The sequence below is a fragment of the Mangifera indica genome, chromosome 13 (genome assembly GCF_011075055.1).
Source record: "Mangifera indica cultivar Alphonso chromosome 13, CATAS_Mindica_2.1, whole genome shotgun sequence".
NCBI lineage: Eukaryota > Viridiplantae > Streptophyta > Magnoliopsida > Sapindales > Anacardiaceae > Mangifera > Mangifera indica.
The window spans coordinates 252040-269949 of record NC_058149.1 but is presented as its reverse complement, the minus strand read 5'-3'; the positions used below and the strand labels follow the sequence as shown (position 1 = coordinate 269949).

General features: G+C 30.5%; 2 protein-coding genes across 3 annotated transcripts; both read left to right on the top strand.

Annotated features, from left to right (window-relative positions):
- The first annotated feature begins 1916 nt into the window (after nt 1-1916).
- LOC123193855 (class V chitinase-like) lies at nt 1917-4119 on the top strand. 2 transcript variants are annotated; one of them, XM_044606924.1, is made up of 3 exons: nt 1917-2137; nt 2496-3513; nt 3783-4119. In XM_044606924.1, the coding sequence occupies exons 1-3, from the start codon at nt 2096-2098 to the stop codon at nt 3803-3805; spliced, it is 1083 nt and encodes a 360-aa protein (XP_044462859.1). In that variant the 5' UTR covers nt 1917-2095; the 3' UTR covers nt 3806-4119. The 2 variants fall into 2 exon arrangements, with proteins under 2 accessions (XP_044462859.1, XP_044462857.1); XM_044606922.1 differs by lacking the exon at nt 1917-2137 and having other exon boundaries at nt 2213-3513.
- Nucleotides 4120-15469: 11350 nt separating this feature from the next.
- LOC123194479 (class V chitinase-like) lies at nt 15470-17259 on the top strand. The gene is made up of 2 exons (XM_044607693.1): nt 15470-16605; nt 17112-17259. The coding sequence occupies exons 1-2, from the start codon at nt 15528-15530 to the stop codon at nt 17129-17131; spliced, it is 1098 nt and encodes a 365-aa protein (XP_044463628.1). The 5' UTR covers nt 15470-15527; the 3' UTR covers nt 17132-17259.
- The last annotated feature ends 651 nt before the right edge of the window (nt 17260-17910 follow it).

Below are 17910 nucleotides of genomic sequence, written 5' to 3'. Positions count from 1 at the left end.
TTTACTATTAAAATGATAATTTTACTTTTATATATAACTAAAATTTTTTAATAAAAATTAGATAATGTATAGGTATCGGGTTTTAAAACAATGCAAATATGAATTTAGAGTTGACTAAACAAACCTTAGGTGGGAGTTAGTCTTTCCGCCTTTAATTTTTTTTTTTTTCCAATCATAGATGAGATGAGACTAAATTTAGTGATGTTGATGATGGCCTAAACTTGGGTGCAACCTGATGGAAGCGCACAAGATTTTTGTGATACCCCTAGGCGAATCCCACATCGACAAAGCACGGGAGAGATGCTGGATCTGTGTGTGCTCTGTCTTTGGATCCCACATTGGTTAGTGGTGGGAGAATTGAGTTGGTTAAATAGTCTGTGAGTTCCTTAACTGTTAAGACGCGTTATGAGTTGTAAAGCGCAGAAGCAAACTCATGATGGACTGTGTGTCCAAAGTGGACAATATCTTAACAGTGGACCGGGTTATTGGACCTGGGGTGTTACAATTTTGTTCTAAAAAGACATCTAAAAGGAAAAGAAATTGAATAAAAAATTCCTTATTAATAAGTAGAAGTTAAAAGACTTTTCTAATGATAATTCGAGAGACATTCAAATCCAAGTTTCGAAATCGAATTAGCTGGATTCAATGGAATTAAAAATTTGGTCTATACAAGTGCACTGGTCAACACCTTAAAAACAAAAGATGTAAAATCCAATTTAGTGGATTGATTTTTTTCTTTTTTTTGAATGGTAATGCCGGCAAGACTCGTCCTTAGCTTAGTCTACATATGACTAAGGATCTCTTATTCTTTTCTATTGTAATGATGCTTTTCTTTTTATATTTTCGAGATAATGTCATTACCATGGTGTATACTCTTGGTTTTTTGCCCAATCCATATTAAAAATTGATTATCCCTTATTTTTCTTATATCTCTTTACCTTTTTGTATTGAATTCCAATTTTTTTATTAGATAAATTCGATGGATCAATGATTGACTCAGAAGAATTTAAATGTTTGGTCAATTTACATGTTATATATACAAAAATTCTCATATATAGATATTTCAAAGTTTTTAATAGGTCAATATTTATATATATATATATATATATATATATATATATATATATATATATATATCTTATTTCTGCGGCATGTGTTGACACATAAATATTTGAAAATAAAAGTCAAATTTTGACTTTAATCATGAAATGATTGTTACACAATGATGCTTTTAACACCGTCAGATATATATAATGGTAATTTTATAAAATGTTGAATATGGGAAGGTTTAACTTTCGATCCAACTAAATAGTCTAATGATGTATTATCACAAATGATAGTCTAAATCAAATGCATGACAAACTCGATCTATATTAGATTCTTGGCAAACCCAATTCATAAGGTATTATCTGCTTGTATTGGTATAACAAAATCACACAAAATTTTATCTTGAAAAGACATCTCATATAAAAGAAAGTAGTCAAGGAGGATGAACCCAAAACACAATGTGGGATTGGCAAAAGTATAAATATCCAAATCCAAATAAGTTAATGCTTTTTCTACTGAAAATGAGATTGCCATTCAAGTTTTGAAATAGGATTGGGTAGATTCAATGGAATTAAAGAATTGGTCTACAAAAGGGAACTAGTCAATGTCATCAATGCTAGTATTAGGTAGACCTAGGGGATTGATTTTTTTTAATTGTAGGGTCAGAACTCATCCTTAACTGCGAATATAACATTTGTGGAGAAGATGATAACAACTAACAGACAAAGGTCACGTTAAGCCGGCAATTGCAATAAGACACAGATAATGAACAATCTCATTGAAAAGTTGTAAGAGGCTAAGAGAGGTTATAATCACCATTTGACGTTATTACGAAAATATCTTTTGTTTTTGGGTTTGAGTTCACCTATGATATGTCGATCTAACCTGTTTATAATTAATTATCGTTGTTAATGATGATGCAAAATTTCTTCTTCTCCTTTAAAGAACACCAAAACACAGAGCATTTGTAGAACTCTCAAATTCATAGAATCTAGAATTATGATACAAAAGCAAATCGTATAGTGGAAATAATTACACTTGAATCAACATGTTTCAGAGTCAATTTGATACAAACGAATCGAGTTCTTGGGTATGTAATTTACTTTATTTTGATTTACAGAATATCATGTTCTCTAACACTTGCATTAAATAACAATTTTTTTTATTTCTATGAAACCACTTTTCACCATTTTGCACTGAATTTCAGGTTTTTTTATTAGATAGATTCCATGGATCTGAAACGTCAATGCACATGTTATATATACAAATTTTGTTATATGTAGAGTATTCAAAGTTTTACATGCGTGTTACAACTATATATATATACACGCTCATACAACTAGGAAGAACTAAATTGCCCTATTTCAGAGAAAATGGATTTCAAATCTGTTCTCATTTTGTGTTCTTCTCTTCTCTTTGTTCTGCAACCCCATTTCATTTCTGGACAGACTTCAGTTGTGAAAGGCGTTTACTGGTTTTATGACAGTGCATTTGAAGCTTCAGCCATAAATTCCTCCCTTTTCACTCACCTCCTCTGTGCCTTTGCGGATCTTGATCCCAACACTTACCAAGTCACAATCTCATCCTCCAACCAGGCCCCCTTCGCCTCCTTCACACAAACTGTCCAGCAAAATAACCCATCAGTTAAAACCCTCCTGTCAATCGGCGGAGGAGGATCCAGCAGCTCAGATTTTGCTTCAATGGCTAGCCAATCTACTTCGCGAAAATCCTTCATCGATTCCTCTATAAACATAGCCAGATCTTACAACTTCAATGGCCTCGACCTTGATTGGGAATTCCCTTCAGATTCTTCTGCAATGGCAAACTTCGGAACCCTCCTCAACGAATGGCGATCTGCCATTGATTCTGAGTATTCTATGAACACTTCCAGGCCGAAGCTGCTTCTAACGGCAGCCGTCTATTACTCTTCAGTTCATGACGGGTTGAGTTATCCGATTCAAGATATTGCAAACAGCCTGGATTGGATTAATGTAATGGCTTATGATTTTTACGGGCCTGGCTGGTCTGATGTAACAGGGCCTCCTGCTGCTTTATACAATCCTGGAAACCAAGTTAGTGGGGATTCCGGGGTGTCAGCTTGGCTCCAGGCTGGTTTGTCGGCAAATAAAATAGTGCTTGGCATGCCATTTTACGGCCGCGCATGGCTGCTGGCGGATGCTGAGAACCATGGTCTTTTTGCTGCAGCTACTGGAGCTGCTACGCTGGCTGGTGGGGCTCCAACTTACAGTCAGATCAAAGAATTTATAAGCGAAAACAGTGCCACCACCACAACAGTTTATAATGAAACTGTTGTTTCAAATTATTTGTATAATGATACAACATGGATTGGATATGATGATATTCAGAGTATTTCTGCCAAGGTTTCGTATGCTAAATCAAAGGGATTGCTTGGCTACTTTGCTTGGCAAGTTGGTGGTGATTCCGCTGGGATTCTTTCTACTCAAGGTTTGTTAAATAGATAAAAACAGGATATTTTTCTTTAACCTTTATTATTGTCAAATCGCCTCTAGTTTGGTCTAAGAAAACCCTCAGCCCGCCGACCATTTACAAGGAGTTTTGAACCTCCACCTATCACTTTTTGTCAATCAATCTACCCTTTATAATAGCTTGGATGATTCTGATTCAATCAATAGATTGCGTTGTTAAACACTTTACTTGTTTTGGTATTTTATTCTTGATTTTTTTCTGGAGTCTAATTTTCACTTGTGTGGCAGCATTTGAGACATGGGGGGCATAGAGTAAGACAAAGATGATGCTTACAAGAAGTAGAAGACAAAAGGGAAGAGTCAGAAATGCCAGCCGGCATTTTTGCGTCGTTTCTGTAAGAAGGCAATTAAGAAATGATAAATAAATGGTTCCGCATTCGAAGCATAAATAAGTGGTGTCAATTATTGGTGAGTAGTTAATTTGTGTGCTTGTGAGAGTTTCAGGAAACAATAAACAGATTTATTGTTTGGCCTCATGAGGTGTCATTGGGTAATTTCCACCCAAAAGTTAGTTCAAGAGGTAATGTATTTCGTTACTTAAATATCCATATGCCCATTTCAATGAGACTTCTTATAATTTTATTCTAATCACACATCATTTGGGTTATTAATTAATATGAGATTTCTAATAATTTTATTCAAATCACATGACAAATCATCAATCCAACAATGCTCACAACAAATTCATGTCTTCAAACCATACCAAAGTTAAATTTGAACAAATTCACAAAAAACTTATACTTTTTCAAACCATGTCAAGATCAAATCTGAATAAACTCAAACTCACCTAAAGAGTTCAAACTTAAACAAACCTGCACTCTTTCTTTCACCCCATAGGAAATAAAGAGGTTAATATCATCTGAACCAAGTTAAGATCAAACCTAAGTTTATAAGGGATTGAAACTTCCCCTCAACTAGGCCATGCTCTCCCAAATTAGGCCAAGGTCAATGATCAAACTTAAATTTACAAGGGGTCGAAACCTCCTTTCAACTAGGCCTGCAGTGATGCACAAAGTTGGAGTTGTAATTACATCCATAAACCAAAGCCAAGTGGCATGTAGAATAGGCCAAAGTCGCCCTGGCAGGCAAACTTTTTAACTCTTGCTCCCGGATAAAGATATCCTGTACGGATATGCCAATGACTGTATAGAATTAATGTCTTGCCTCCGACGCCAAGGAATTGGTAAGATTCAGCTGCCTGGTAATATTTTGACCCAAGCTGTCGACAAAATTTTATTAGACTTGTCTTCCGGGGTCCATGTATAATGTATCTCCAACTCCAGGCAGATTTTTTTGACTACAAAAAAGTCATCTCTCATCTCTGAACTTCTTAATGTCCTACCTTAACATGTGGGATCTCCAAATTCGGCCAAGTTAGGAACTAGTTAGTCAATATTATAGTCCATAATGACACCGGCTGCATCAAGTCACCTGGTATTTATAATAGTCAAATTATATATCATATTATATATTAAAACTCTAATTTTTTGTATTATATTCGAGTATCATATTATATGACATGATAAGATTTTTAAAAAATAAATTAATAAAGTAATAAAGTAACATAATTGAGTCATTATCATTTTAGAAAATATTGTATACATTTTTGAAAATTTAAAATTTTTTATATATACCTATATTATATTATCATTTTTTTTAAATATATTAATTCGTGTCAATAATATATATCATATCATAAGATACGATGCGATACGTTTATTATATCGTATTGATTTAATACACATCATAATGCATATTATATTATAGGATACTGATAACTATACTAGTAAAAGTTTGATAAACAAAAAAGAAAAGAAAGTGTAACATAAAATATATATTGTATAGTATTGACCCGAATTCTAAAGGGATTATCTAAATTAGGAAATATAGATTTTGAAATGTGAACTTTAAGGAGATCTGGATATATTTAAATAAATGTAACAATTAGGACCTTGCCTCAAATAGAGTAGATGTGACATGTGGATTGGAACAACCGGCTATATTGTAGATACAACTTGCTATGGAAATACGATTATAGAGTGCATGTGCAAAAACCTATCAATAGGATTAGATTTGAACAAAGTCAATTTGACTTAGACAGGTGTTTGACTTAATTCAAACTAAATTTTAATTGAAGTTTTAGTTCGATGGCTTGACTAAACCCCCCTTCGAAGACATTATTTATTATGTTGACGATACTATTTATCCAATTGATGATACTATTTATCTTTTTTCTGACAACATCTATACTCATCTCAAATGAGTTTGTATTCATGGTTTGATTTGACTCAAATCCAGTTTGATCTATTAGCATATATAAAATAATATTAAAAAGTATGTAAAGTGTGAATAAGAGTGTGTGTCGAAAAATATAAAAAACTAAGATTAAGAGATTAGAAATTTTTTTTTAAAAATCTATCTTTCATCTTGTGACCTCCTTGTAAAATTTATTTTTTTGTCTACTTGTAGTTTTCCTCCAAAGGGATTTTTGACAGAAATACTTATGCAAATTTGATTTTTGTTTCCTTTGCATTTGATAAGAAGGAAAAAATTATAATATGATCAATCAATAATCCAACCGATGTTGCGTATGTAAATGGATTTTCACAAAAATTAGCTTACTTAAATGTGAATTCATTTAAAAAATGGTGGCTGCATTATTGTATTAGAAAAAGAAAATCTTGCTGAGGATGGAAAATTGAAGAAGAGCATTTAGTACTCTTTATGTAAGTTAAATTGTTTAAATATCTTGAGGAGTTGGTGAAAATTCTTATATATATACCCCCTATCTCTCACATTTGTAGACTCACTTTTTCATTCGGGGAAGAAAATATTCACTCAACTATACACAACCCTAAATTTGCATCTCTATTCTTCTTCTTTTCAATCTTTCTTTGATTATATTTTGTTCTTATAAATCCCTCTGCATATATTTTTCATTAGATTTATAACATATTATCAACACAATCTGTTCAGATTTATCATCATAATTTTTCAATTATATCGTTATCTTAATTATTACAAATATTTTAATATATGTTATTTTTCTATTTACTTTTTCATTTATAATGACATCATATTTGTAATCTGAAGATTGTAAAATCATGAATCTGAACCAGAAGTTTTGAATATCCTTCGTAACTTGAAGTTACAAAATTGTTAGTGTGTATGTATGTGTGTGTGTGTGTGTGTGTGTGTGTGTATATATATATATATATATATATATATATATATATATATATATATATATATGGGTCTGAACTCCTAAGTTTCACTAAGTATTTATTATAACTATATCTTGCAATCTAAAGTTTGCATAAATTATAAAAAGAATGAAATAGAAGTCTGAAAAATATTTAAGTTTTACATACTATAATATTATGAATATTAATCATAAAACTAAAAGTTTTGTAAATATGAGACAAATATGAACTTGAAGTTTTAACATAATTTTTCTTTATTATATCACTAATTTTTATTACTTTCATCAACCTACAGTTGGTGAAAATAGCAAACCTTGTAAAACTTCAATATGTTGTTCTTCAATTCGATGGAGAAAACTACACTGAATAGGCCTTGGACACGGTTCTTTATTTAAAATCCATGAGCCTTGGAAAAACAATAAAAGAAGAAAATAAAACATCTCAACAGGATAAATCCAAGGCTACTATTTTCTTTCGTCACCATATCCACAAAGACTACAAACAAAATATGTGGATATTATAGACCTACTAGAATTATAGAGAAATCTGAAAGAAAGATTCAATCATCATAGTCAATAATATTACCAATGGCCCAATATGCATAAACTCTTTACATTTACAAGATTTTAAATTTGTAAATGAATATAACTTTACTATATTCAAAATAGTCTCCCAAATAAGATTATGTGGGGAAAAAATAATTGAAGAAAATATGTTAGAAAAAACTTTCTTCATATTTCATCCCTCAAATATGCTCTTGTAACAGTAATATAAGGAAAGAAATTTTAAAAAATATTCTGAATTGACATCTTGTTTACTGGTGGTTGAGCAAAATAATGAATTGTTATTACAGAACCATCAGATATGCCCTAGTGGCACTACGTCATTCTTTAAAGTGAATGTAACTATTAGTAGTAGTTGTAGTGGGCACAGAAGTGGTACTACACGAAATAAGAGTCGATCCAAAGCTACTCATAATAGAAAATCTTTCTACCATAAATGGACTAGAGATAAAGTAAAACAGGATAGAGGAAAAATGATTTAGAGTAACTTACAAACTCATGAAAGTAAATGTTATAGATGTGGTTCCAATGGCCATTAGCCGCTTACTTGTTGTACACTTAGACATCTAATAAATTTATATCAAACATCTATAAAAAATACAGATAAAAAGATCAAATCAAATTGTATTGATAATCTAGATCTTATCGATCTGGCAAACTTTGATATTTTAGAATTTCTACAATATTAAGAAATTATGTATATTATGTTATGTAATTAGTACTATGTATTTCTTCTTTCCAAATTTTGTAATAACAAATGTAAATTTTAAAATAAAAGGAAATAGATTCTAAAATTGAAGTGTTAACTTCAAAGGCTAGTGGTGGAAACATGTATCTAGTGGATAGTGCAACAACGCATACAATATTGAAAGAAAATAAATTTTTCTTAATTTTATCATTAAGTGATACTAAAATAAATACTATATCAAAATCAATAAATCTGATTGAAGACTTCAAAAGAGTCACAATTTTATTGAAAAATGAAACAAAATTAAGTATCAATGATGCATTATATTCAAATAGATCTAGAAAAAATCTACTTAGTTTTAAAGATATAAGAAATAATGGTTATCACATTAAAACCATTAATGACAATGGTGTAAAATTTATCTGTATAACTAGTAATGCCTAAAAAAAAAAAAGCTTATATTAGAAAAATTATCCGTTTTATCATCTGGATTGTAGTATGCAATCATAAAAATAATTGAAACATACACAATATCGAACCAAAAATTCTCTAATCCATGAGTTTTTATATTTTGGCATGTCTGTCTAGATCACCCAGGATCTATAATGATACGTAAAATTATTGAAAATTTACATGGATATACATTAAAGTATTATAAAATTTTATTGTCCAGTGAAAAATTCTGTAATACCTATACACAGGGCAAATTGGTAATTAGACCATCTCTCTTAAAAATTACAGTTAAATCTTCATCATTCCTACAAAGGATTCAATGGGACATATGTAAACCCATTCATCCACCAAGTTGTCATTTTGTTATTTTATAATCTTAATTGATGCATCTGCATATAGCCGCATGTTTGTTTATTACCAATTCGAAATGTTACATTTGTTAAATTGTTAACATAAATTATCTAATTAAAGACATATTTCGCAGATTATTCGACCAAGTTAATATGATTAAATAATGTTGGTGAATTTATATCCAAGATATTTGATGATTATTGCACGTCTATGGAGATTGATGTTAAACATCCAGTCTCATATGTCTGCACTCATAATGAATTAGCTGAGTTTCTTATCAAACAACTTCATGTAATTGCATGTATCTTATTACTAAAAACTCAATTATCAACTTTTATGTAGGGACATGCTATATTATATGTTGCAATATTAATTCGCTTGCAACATTCTTCTTATCATCAATATTCTCTTCTACAATTGATTCTTGATCACTAACCTAATATATCTCATTTGAGGATATTTGGTTGTGTTGTATATGTCTTTATTGCACCTTTGATATATGATATCTAAAACCATTAATAGGTGATCATTTTACTGCATAGTTTGTAAATTGTCATTTTGATAAGACAACATTTTCACTTTTACGAGAAAAGAAAACACCTCCTAAAGTTAGGTATGAACTTACCTGGTACGTATCAATCATGTCTCATCTAGAGCCTCACACATCTAAAAGTGAAACTGAAATGTAGAGAAAAATGTGTTTATAAATTATTGTCAATCAAATACTTGATGCATTTGTAAATAAAGAAAATTGATAAAATCATATATTCCAGTTGCCAATGCACTAACAAGAATTAATATGATTGTTGAATAGTTTATTCAAGTTATAATTGATTAATTCATTACACGTCAAAAACATAATAGGCTTATTGGATTGAATGATATTGTTCTTTAAAAAAGAAAGACAAATAATTAAACAGATATAAATCTTAATAATCTTAAAATAAAAGAAAAATTTACACTCTCTAATATTTCTTTAGAAGAGGTAATAGTCCATAAAGAGATTCAAGTCCCTGAAGTGGTACAAAATCCTAAATAATAGAAAAATGAGAATACTGAAATATCTTTAAATTATTTTTATATACGAGATATGTAAAACTGTTAAACGGTTAACATTGATGATATATTTTTATTTGCAGTAGTTATTGAAATTATGAATGATAATGATTTTAAACCGCATACTGTGGTTGAGTGCGGATAAATACATGATTGACCTAAATGAGAAAAAGAAATTTGAACAGAATTAGCTTCTCTAGTAAAATGTCAAATGTTTAAGCCTGTAGTTCCAATATCTCAGGATGTACAACCCATTTGTGAGAAAAAAAATGAGAAAAATGAGATTATTAGATATAAAACCAAGCGTGTAACCCAAGGCTTTTCCCAAAAGCCAAGTATAAACTTTGATGAAATATCTGCACCTGTAATTGATATAATTACATTCAAATATTTAATCAGTTTAACTATCTCTGAAGGACTGGATATGCGTTTAATAGACGTAGTTATTACTTATTTGTATGAAAAGTTGGATACCAAAATTTATATGAAACTTCCTGAAAGATACAAGTTGTTTGAAGCAAAAAGGGTTAATTTAAGGGGTATATATTCAATTAAATTACAAAGATCATTATACAGATTAAAACAATTCGAAATAATATGATACAATTACCTTAGTAAATATTTGAAAAAAGAAGATTATGTGAATGACCTTATATATCCATGTGTCTTTATCAAAATATCAAAATCGAGATTTGTTATTATAACAGTTTATGTTAATGATATGAATTTAATTGGTACTCGTAAAGAGCTTTAAAAAACTATTGAATATCTAAAAAAGAAATCTGAGATAAAAGATTTTGGAAAAACAAAATATTGTTTGGCCTACAGATCGAACACAATTTAAATAGAATATTTATCCATCAATCAACATATATTGAAAAATTATTAAAATATTTTAATATGGATAAGACTTATCCTTTGAGCATCTCAATAGTTGTTTAGTCTATTGATAAAAAAAAAAACCCTTTTCGTCCTAAAAATGAAGATGAAAATATATTTGGTCCTAAAGTATCTTATCTTAATGTTATTGACATCTTATTATATTTAACCCAATACACTAGACCGGTTATATCATTCGCAGTCAATTTATTGGCCCGATTTATCTCTGCACTAACCCATCGTCATTGAAATAGAATTAAACATATATTTCATTATCTATGTGGAACTAGAGATTTGAAATTATTCTATTTCATTCAATCCCTTAAAAATTCTAGTTTAGTTAGATATACAGATGTCAGTTATCTTTATAACCCTCATAAAGTTTGTACACAGATAGGATATGTTTTTACTTATAATGACACAACGATATCCTGACACTCCACCAAACAGACTTTGGTTGCAACATCTTCAAATCATTCAAAAATTCTAGTTCTCTATAAAGTCAGTTGAGAATGTATATGATTATAGTCTGTCATCTATCATATCTGGAATATATAATATTTCTTTTACAACAGACACTCCTTCCTTATTATATGAAGACAATACAACATATATTACTCAAATTAGAAATGGATACATTAAAGAGGATAGAATTAAACATATCTCATCAAAATTCTTTTACACTCATAAGCTCCAATATAACAGAAAGATTGATATCAAATAAATACGATCCAGTGAAAATCTTGCAGATTTGTTTATCAAGATATTATCAGTATTAATATTTGAAAAATTAGTGTATAACATTGGTATATGGTGGCTCAACAAACAACTGAATTAATCCCACTACAAAAAAGGGGAACATTCATCAAGTGGAGCAAATTTTTAAGTTGATCACATTTTGGACAAAATGTGCACTATATTATTTTTTCCTTCGCTAAGTATTGTTCTACTGAGTTTTTGTAATAAGGTTTTTAATGACGCAGTTTAAGCACACACAACCTTATTTTATAGGACATTAACTAATTACATTTCTCTGTTTTGGTTTTTATCTTATTGAGTTTTTTCTTAGCAAAGTTAATATAATTTTTTATAAGTAGTAGAAATCCATAGGAAAATGTTGCGTACATAAAGTGTGAGTGAGAATATCTGCTAAAAAATATAAAAAACTAAAAAGGATTAAGAGCTCAAATAAAGAAATTTTTCTACCCAATAATATTATTTATTTATAGTTTATCTATGATTTTTTTTCATATTAATTTACCTTGTAATATGGCCAAATGAATATTTCCCACCCAAGATTTGGTGCAAATCCAATTTTTCACTTATTAACTATAAAAAATTTAAATATTCATCTATCTATTAAATTTCACTATTACAATCAAGGATAAAATTATTATTTAATAAAAATATTTAAAAAATTATAAATTCATTATATTTTCTCTCATAGGTTTAAAAACTAACAATTTACTCCACTTTCCCCATTCAAAGTTTAAAAAACTTATATTTTCCCCTAGAGTTTTTATAGTTGCTGATAGTCGAAGACGACAACAATGACTGCGTTCTCTCTCCCTCCTCATTTCTCTCTCAACAATGGTCCATTTTTAACCATTATTGATCATTCTCTCTCCTCATTGGCTATCACACAAAGAGATCATAGTCCAGGTCTCTTCATTGCGCGACAAAAAGATCCAACTCTCAGTCTTTTTCCAAGAGGGCTCAAAAGCTTAACTCAGAATTAACCCACCATCAATTGTTCAAAAGGAAATGCACTTTTGTAAGTCTATGATAGAATTACAAAAAGCAGTAGAAGTAGTCATAAAACCAATGAAAGAAACGAAGAAAACAAGTCAATCAAACGTGAGAAAAATTATTCAAAGTTATTGACAAGCAGGTCAGTTTCATGGAAACTTTCTTCCGACTGTACTACACGTAAAGAAAACAATGATTACTTTACTTAAAAATGAAGCAAGCACGAAACATAGTGGTCATTGGTTAAGCCTTCTTGTTGGTTCAATTCTCCCCTAACACTCACCGGGTGGCCTGCCATATGGACTTGAACGGCCTCAAGATGGCCCATCTAAATCACTTGAAATGACATCCAAAAACCTTGAAACCATGTCTCATTTATCGTGCACAAAACACTTCTTATTTTTATCTTTTTAATTTTAATTCAACTGTACTACATCCGCGGCTAGATTCCGGCTCGAATTTTAAAAATGTTTAGTTTGTAAAGCTCTCAAATTTCATAAATTTAATATAAATTAATTAAAATTATATCATTTTAATAATTATTAATTTTTTAATTAAAAAATAAAATATAATTTTAATTATTTTAATAATAATAATAATAATATATCAATTTTATTAATAGATATTTGAGTTTTCTTTATAGAGCAACATATATTTATTCTTTCGCCAAATCGTGGGTGGGAAATAATCATTTGGCCTTTTCTACACGAAACAACATCGTTTAATGAATATGGTGACTTGTCAAACTCAGGAGTCTTATCTTGAATTATCAATCATTTTCGATTCTAATTGAGTAATCACATTAGCTAACCAACTTTAATTAACTAATCTCTTATTTAACCTTTTCTTCTACATAAACCTGATCTGCATAAATTTTATGCAACATTTACTTAACTAATATAGCAGAAAGATTGATATTAAACAAATATGATTTAGTGAAAATTTTGTATATCCGTTTATCAAGATATTATCAATATCAATATTTAAAAAATTAATATATAACATTAATATGCGACGGTTCAATAAGCAACCGAATTAATTCTACTACAAAGAGGGGAAATATTCATCAAAGGGAGCAAATTTTTAAGTTAATCATATTTTGGACAAAATATGATACTCTTTTTTTTTTCACTAAGTTTTGTTCTACTAAGTTTTTGTAATAAGGTTTTTAATAACGCAATTTAAGCACATGCAACGTTACTTTATAGGATATTAACTAATTACATTTCTCTATTTTAGTTTTTATCCTATTGAGTTTTTTTTAAGCAAAGTTAATGTAATTTTTATAAGTAATGGAAATCCATGAGAGAATATTGCGTACATAAATAGATTTCCATAAAAATCAGCTTACTTAAATGTGAGTTCATTTAAGAAATGGTGACTGCATTATTGAGCTGGAGAAACAAAGTCTTGGTGAGGATGGAAAATTGAAGAAGAGCATTTAATGCTTTTTATGTCAGTAAATTAAATTGTGTAAATATCTTGGAGGAGATGGTGAAATTTCCTGTAAACTTACATCTTCATCTGGGGAAGAAAATATTCACTTAAATATACACGCCCCTAAATTTGCATTTCTATTCTTCTTCTTTTCAATCTTTCTATGATTATATTTTGTTCTTATAAATTCCTCTATATATATTTTTCATTATATTTATAACAATCAATGAAATTTCCCTCTTTATGAATATTTATATTATAACAAACTTGCTCAAGATTTGTCAGAATTAATTTAATTTGAATCTAACTCTGTTAATCAATTAGAGTTTTTATATAAAAGTTATATTAATATATATATGTAAAATGTGAGTAAGAATATCTGTTACAAAATATAAAAAACTAAAAAGGATTAAGAGCTCAAATAAAGAAATTTTTCTACCCAATAATATTATTTATTTATAGTTTATCTATGATTTTTTTCATATTAGTTTACCTTGTAATTTGGCCAAATGAAATTTCCCATCCAGGATTTGGTGCAAATCCAATTTTTCATTTATTAATTATAAAAAAATTTAAATATTCATCTATCTATTAAATTGTACTATTATAATCAAGGGTAAAATTATTATTTAATAAAAATATTTAAAAAAATATAAATTCATTATATTTTCTCTTATAGGTTTAAAAACTAACAATTTACTGCACTTTTCGCATCCAAAGTTTGAAAAATTTACATTGTCCCCTAGAGTTTTTGTAGTTGCCGATAGTCGAAGACGACAACAATGACTGCGTTCTCCCTCCCTCCCCATTTCTCTCTCAACAATGGTCCATTTTTAACCACCATCGATTGTTCTCTCTCCTCATTGGCTAGCACACGAAGAGACCATAGTCTAGGTCTCTTCATTGCATGACGAAGAGATCCAACTCTCAATCTTTTCGTGTATTGGCCGGTGAAGGGAAATGACGATTGATGATGGTCGAAAATAGACCGCTGCTAAGAGAGAAGCCAAGAGGGAGGGAGAATGTCGTCATCGTCGTCGTATCTGGTCGCCAGCAACTTCTTCAAAAACCCTAAGGGAGAATGTAAGTTTTTCAAACTTTTGTTGATAGACTTTGTTAGTTTTTAAACTTGAAGGTAGAAATGTGTTAAATTTTTAGTTTTTAAAACATTTTTATTAAATAAATATTTTATCTTTGACAGTAACAATGAAATTTAAAAGAAGAATGGGTATTTGAATTTTTAATAATTAACAGGTGAAAAGTTGAGTTTGCACCAAATCATAGGTGGGAAATAGTTGTTTGGCCTTGTAATTTTCTTCATTTATAATGAATTCTTATTGTGTATATGTGATTTTCCCATTTTAGGTTTTCGGGTAAACTCGTATGCATATTTGCCTTTTGTTTTCTTTGGCTTCTTTTGAAAACCATGACCAATTAATAATCCACGGTATGACTTATCCATCTTTATGGATTTTTTTGTGAAGAAACAACTTGGCCACAATTGGTTCCTGTAATTGATCGATTGACCACGCAATCTTCAGTTTATCATATAAATACAACGCTTGTGAGAAACATTGCATTCTGTTCTCCAACAATGGCTTCAAAAACTATCCTCTCCTGCAGCCTTCTTTTTCTTCTCCAATTCCAGTTCTCTGCTGGCCAAAATGTCGTCAAAGCTGCTTACTGGTATTCCGGCAGTGAATACGCCGTTTCCGAAATCGATTCCTCTCTTTTCACTCACCTCTTCTGTGCTTTCGCCGATCTCAATCCTGAAACCAACCAGGTTACCATCTCAGCTGCAAACCAGGCCCGATTCTCCACCTTTACCGCAACAGTCCAACTGAAGAACCCTTCTGTCAAAACCCTCTTATCCATTGGCGGCGGCGGTGGGGACGCAATTAAAACCGCTTTTGCTTCTATGGCTAGCCAGGCTAGTTCAAGAAAATCATTCATCGATTCTTCGATACAATTGGCGAGAAACAACAACTTCCATGGCCTTGACATTGACTGGGAGTACCCAGCAAACGCTCAGGAAATGGCTAATTTCGGTTCCCTTCTCAACGAGTGGCGTGCAGCCGTTGCGGTGGAGGCTACAAGCTCCGGCAAGCCAGCTTTGCTTCTCTCCGCCGCAGTTTCCTACTCTTCAAACTATTTCGGTGTCGTCAACCCAGTCCAGGCCATTTCAAACAGCCTGGATTGGATCAATGTGATGGCCTACGACTTCTATTACTATTCCGATTCCGGAAGAATCACCGGACCCCCGGCTGCTTTATACAGTCCCGGAACCCAAATCAGCGGAGATGCAGGAATCACGGCCTGGATTCAGGCTGGTTTGTCACCTGAAAAAATAGTCCTGGGATTTCCTTACTTCGGCCATTCATTGGAGCTTGCCGATGCCAATAACCATGGCTTTTGGGCGCCGACAAGTGGATTGGTGAACGGCGGAGCCACTGGGTACAAGCAAATCAAGCAATTTATAGCTGAAAATAGTGCGACCCATGTGTACAATGCCACTGTTGTTTCGGACTATTGCTATTCCGGAACAACCTGGATTGTTTATGATGATACTCAGAGTATTTCTACCAAGGTGAACTATGCCAAGGGGAAAAGCTTGCTTGGTTACTTTGCTTGGCACATTGCCAATGATGATAACTGGGCTCTCTCTCGTCTTGGTTAGTAAATTTCTCAGTAAAATTCTCACATTTTTTTACTATTTACATTCTAAAATAATTCTTGAATATTCGAGCCAAACAAAAATGAACTTAAGATTGATTTAAATTTTAATACTCAATTCGAATTGGTGCATAATTTTGTCAAAGAGTGGGTTGTTAATAGGAAGAACAGTGTTATCGGCAAAGTGAATGGTGTCACTAAAAAATAAACCCACTTGTCAAAGAGATAAACAAGTTGAATTCAATTTGAGACTCTAACTTAAATTGGTTTATTTAAGTTGAATATAAATTTAATCTAGGTTGACTCTATTCGAATCCATCTTTACTCTTAGGATTCATGAATGGTATTATAACTGTATAAAAACTATGTAGACTTATCAATTTGTGTATTAATTATCACGTATATTTATATAATTAAATATTATTTTATTTTTAATTTAAAAATATCTACTCAACTCTGAGTTGTTATTTTATTCTAATGGATTTATTTTCTTTGGTATTTGCAGCTTCACAGACATGGGGATGAGAATGAGCAATCTTCATACAGAGGATAAATGTTGAGGAATAAAGATTACTGAAAGATTGAAATAACGAGAATAAGCTCCATATACTCTGTACTGTAATATCTAATTACAAGGAAGCCCTTGATAGTCATTACACTTGTCTCAAGTATATCATTTCTTATCTGAAGTCATATGACTCGTATAATAGGGTTCACACTACTAGTCAAGTTCAAGTCTTGACTGGAACTGGTCTCATACAAATAATTAATATTTCTAAAATCAAATTAATGGCCGAATTGATTATCTTATTAGTTCGTAACCCGATTGGTTAATTAGATAATTAATCGGTTTAATCTATTATTAAATTATTATATATTTTTTAAATTATATTAAATATTTATCATATTTTTTAAATATATTAATTAAACAATTGATATTTTATTTTACTGATAAAAAAAAACTAACTATAGATTTTATTATTAATTCAATTAAAATCTTATAAATTATAATTTTTTTTAAGCTTTAATAAGACAAAAAATTATGTAGTATTACATAAACATGGTTTTGCTAATTTTAAATATTTTTTTTCAAATCAACAATTTTGTCAAATTTAATCTAATTTTAAATAAATCAATATTTATATATAGACCAAACTAGATTGTGTGATGGTTTAGGGTTTGACCGATCGAACAAGTTGATTTAGCGTAGTTTAAAAAATACTGTAGATAATTATGGGTTCCTGATATATTATGTATATTCCTTATCAAAAATTACGGGCGGTCATAGTTTTAGCCTCTAACTT

Coding starts and splice junctions, on each gene's coding strand:
- LOC123193855 (XM_044606922.1), top strand. CDS start 2,421: ATGGATTTCAAATCTGTTCTCATTTTGTGTTCTTCTCTTCTCTTTGTT. Junction 3,514..3,782: donor TGGGATTCTTTCTACTCAAG/GTTTGTTAAATA, acceptor CTTGTGTGGCAG/CATTTGAGACATGGGGGGCA.
- LOC123194479 (XM_044607693.1), top strand. CDS start 15,528: ATGGCTTCAAAAACTATCCTCTCCTGCAGCCTTCTTTTTCTTCTCCAA. Junction 16,606..17,111: donor CTGGGCTCTCTCTCGTCTTG/GTTAGTAAATTT, acceptor TGGTATTTGCAG/CTTCACAGACATGGGGATGA.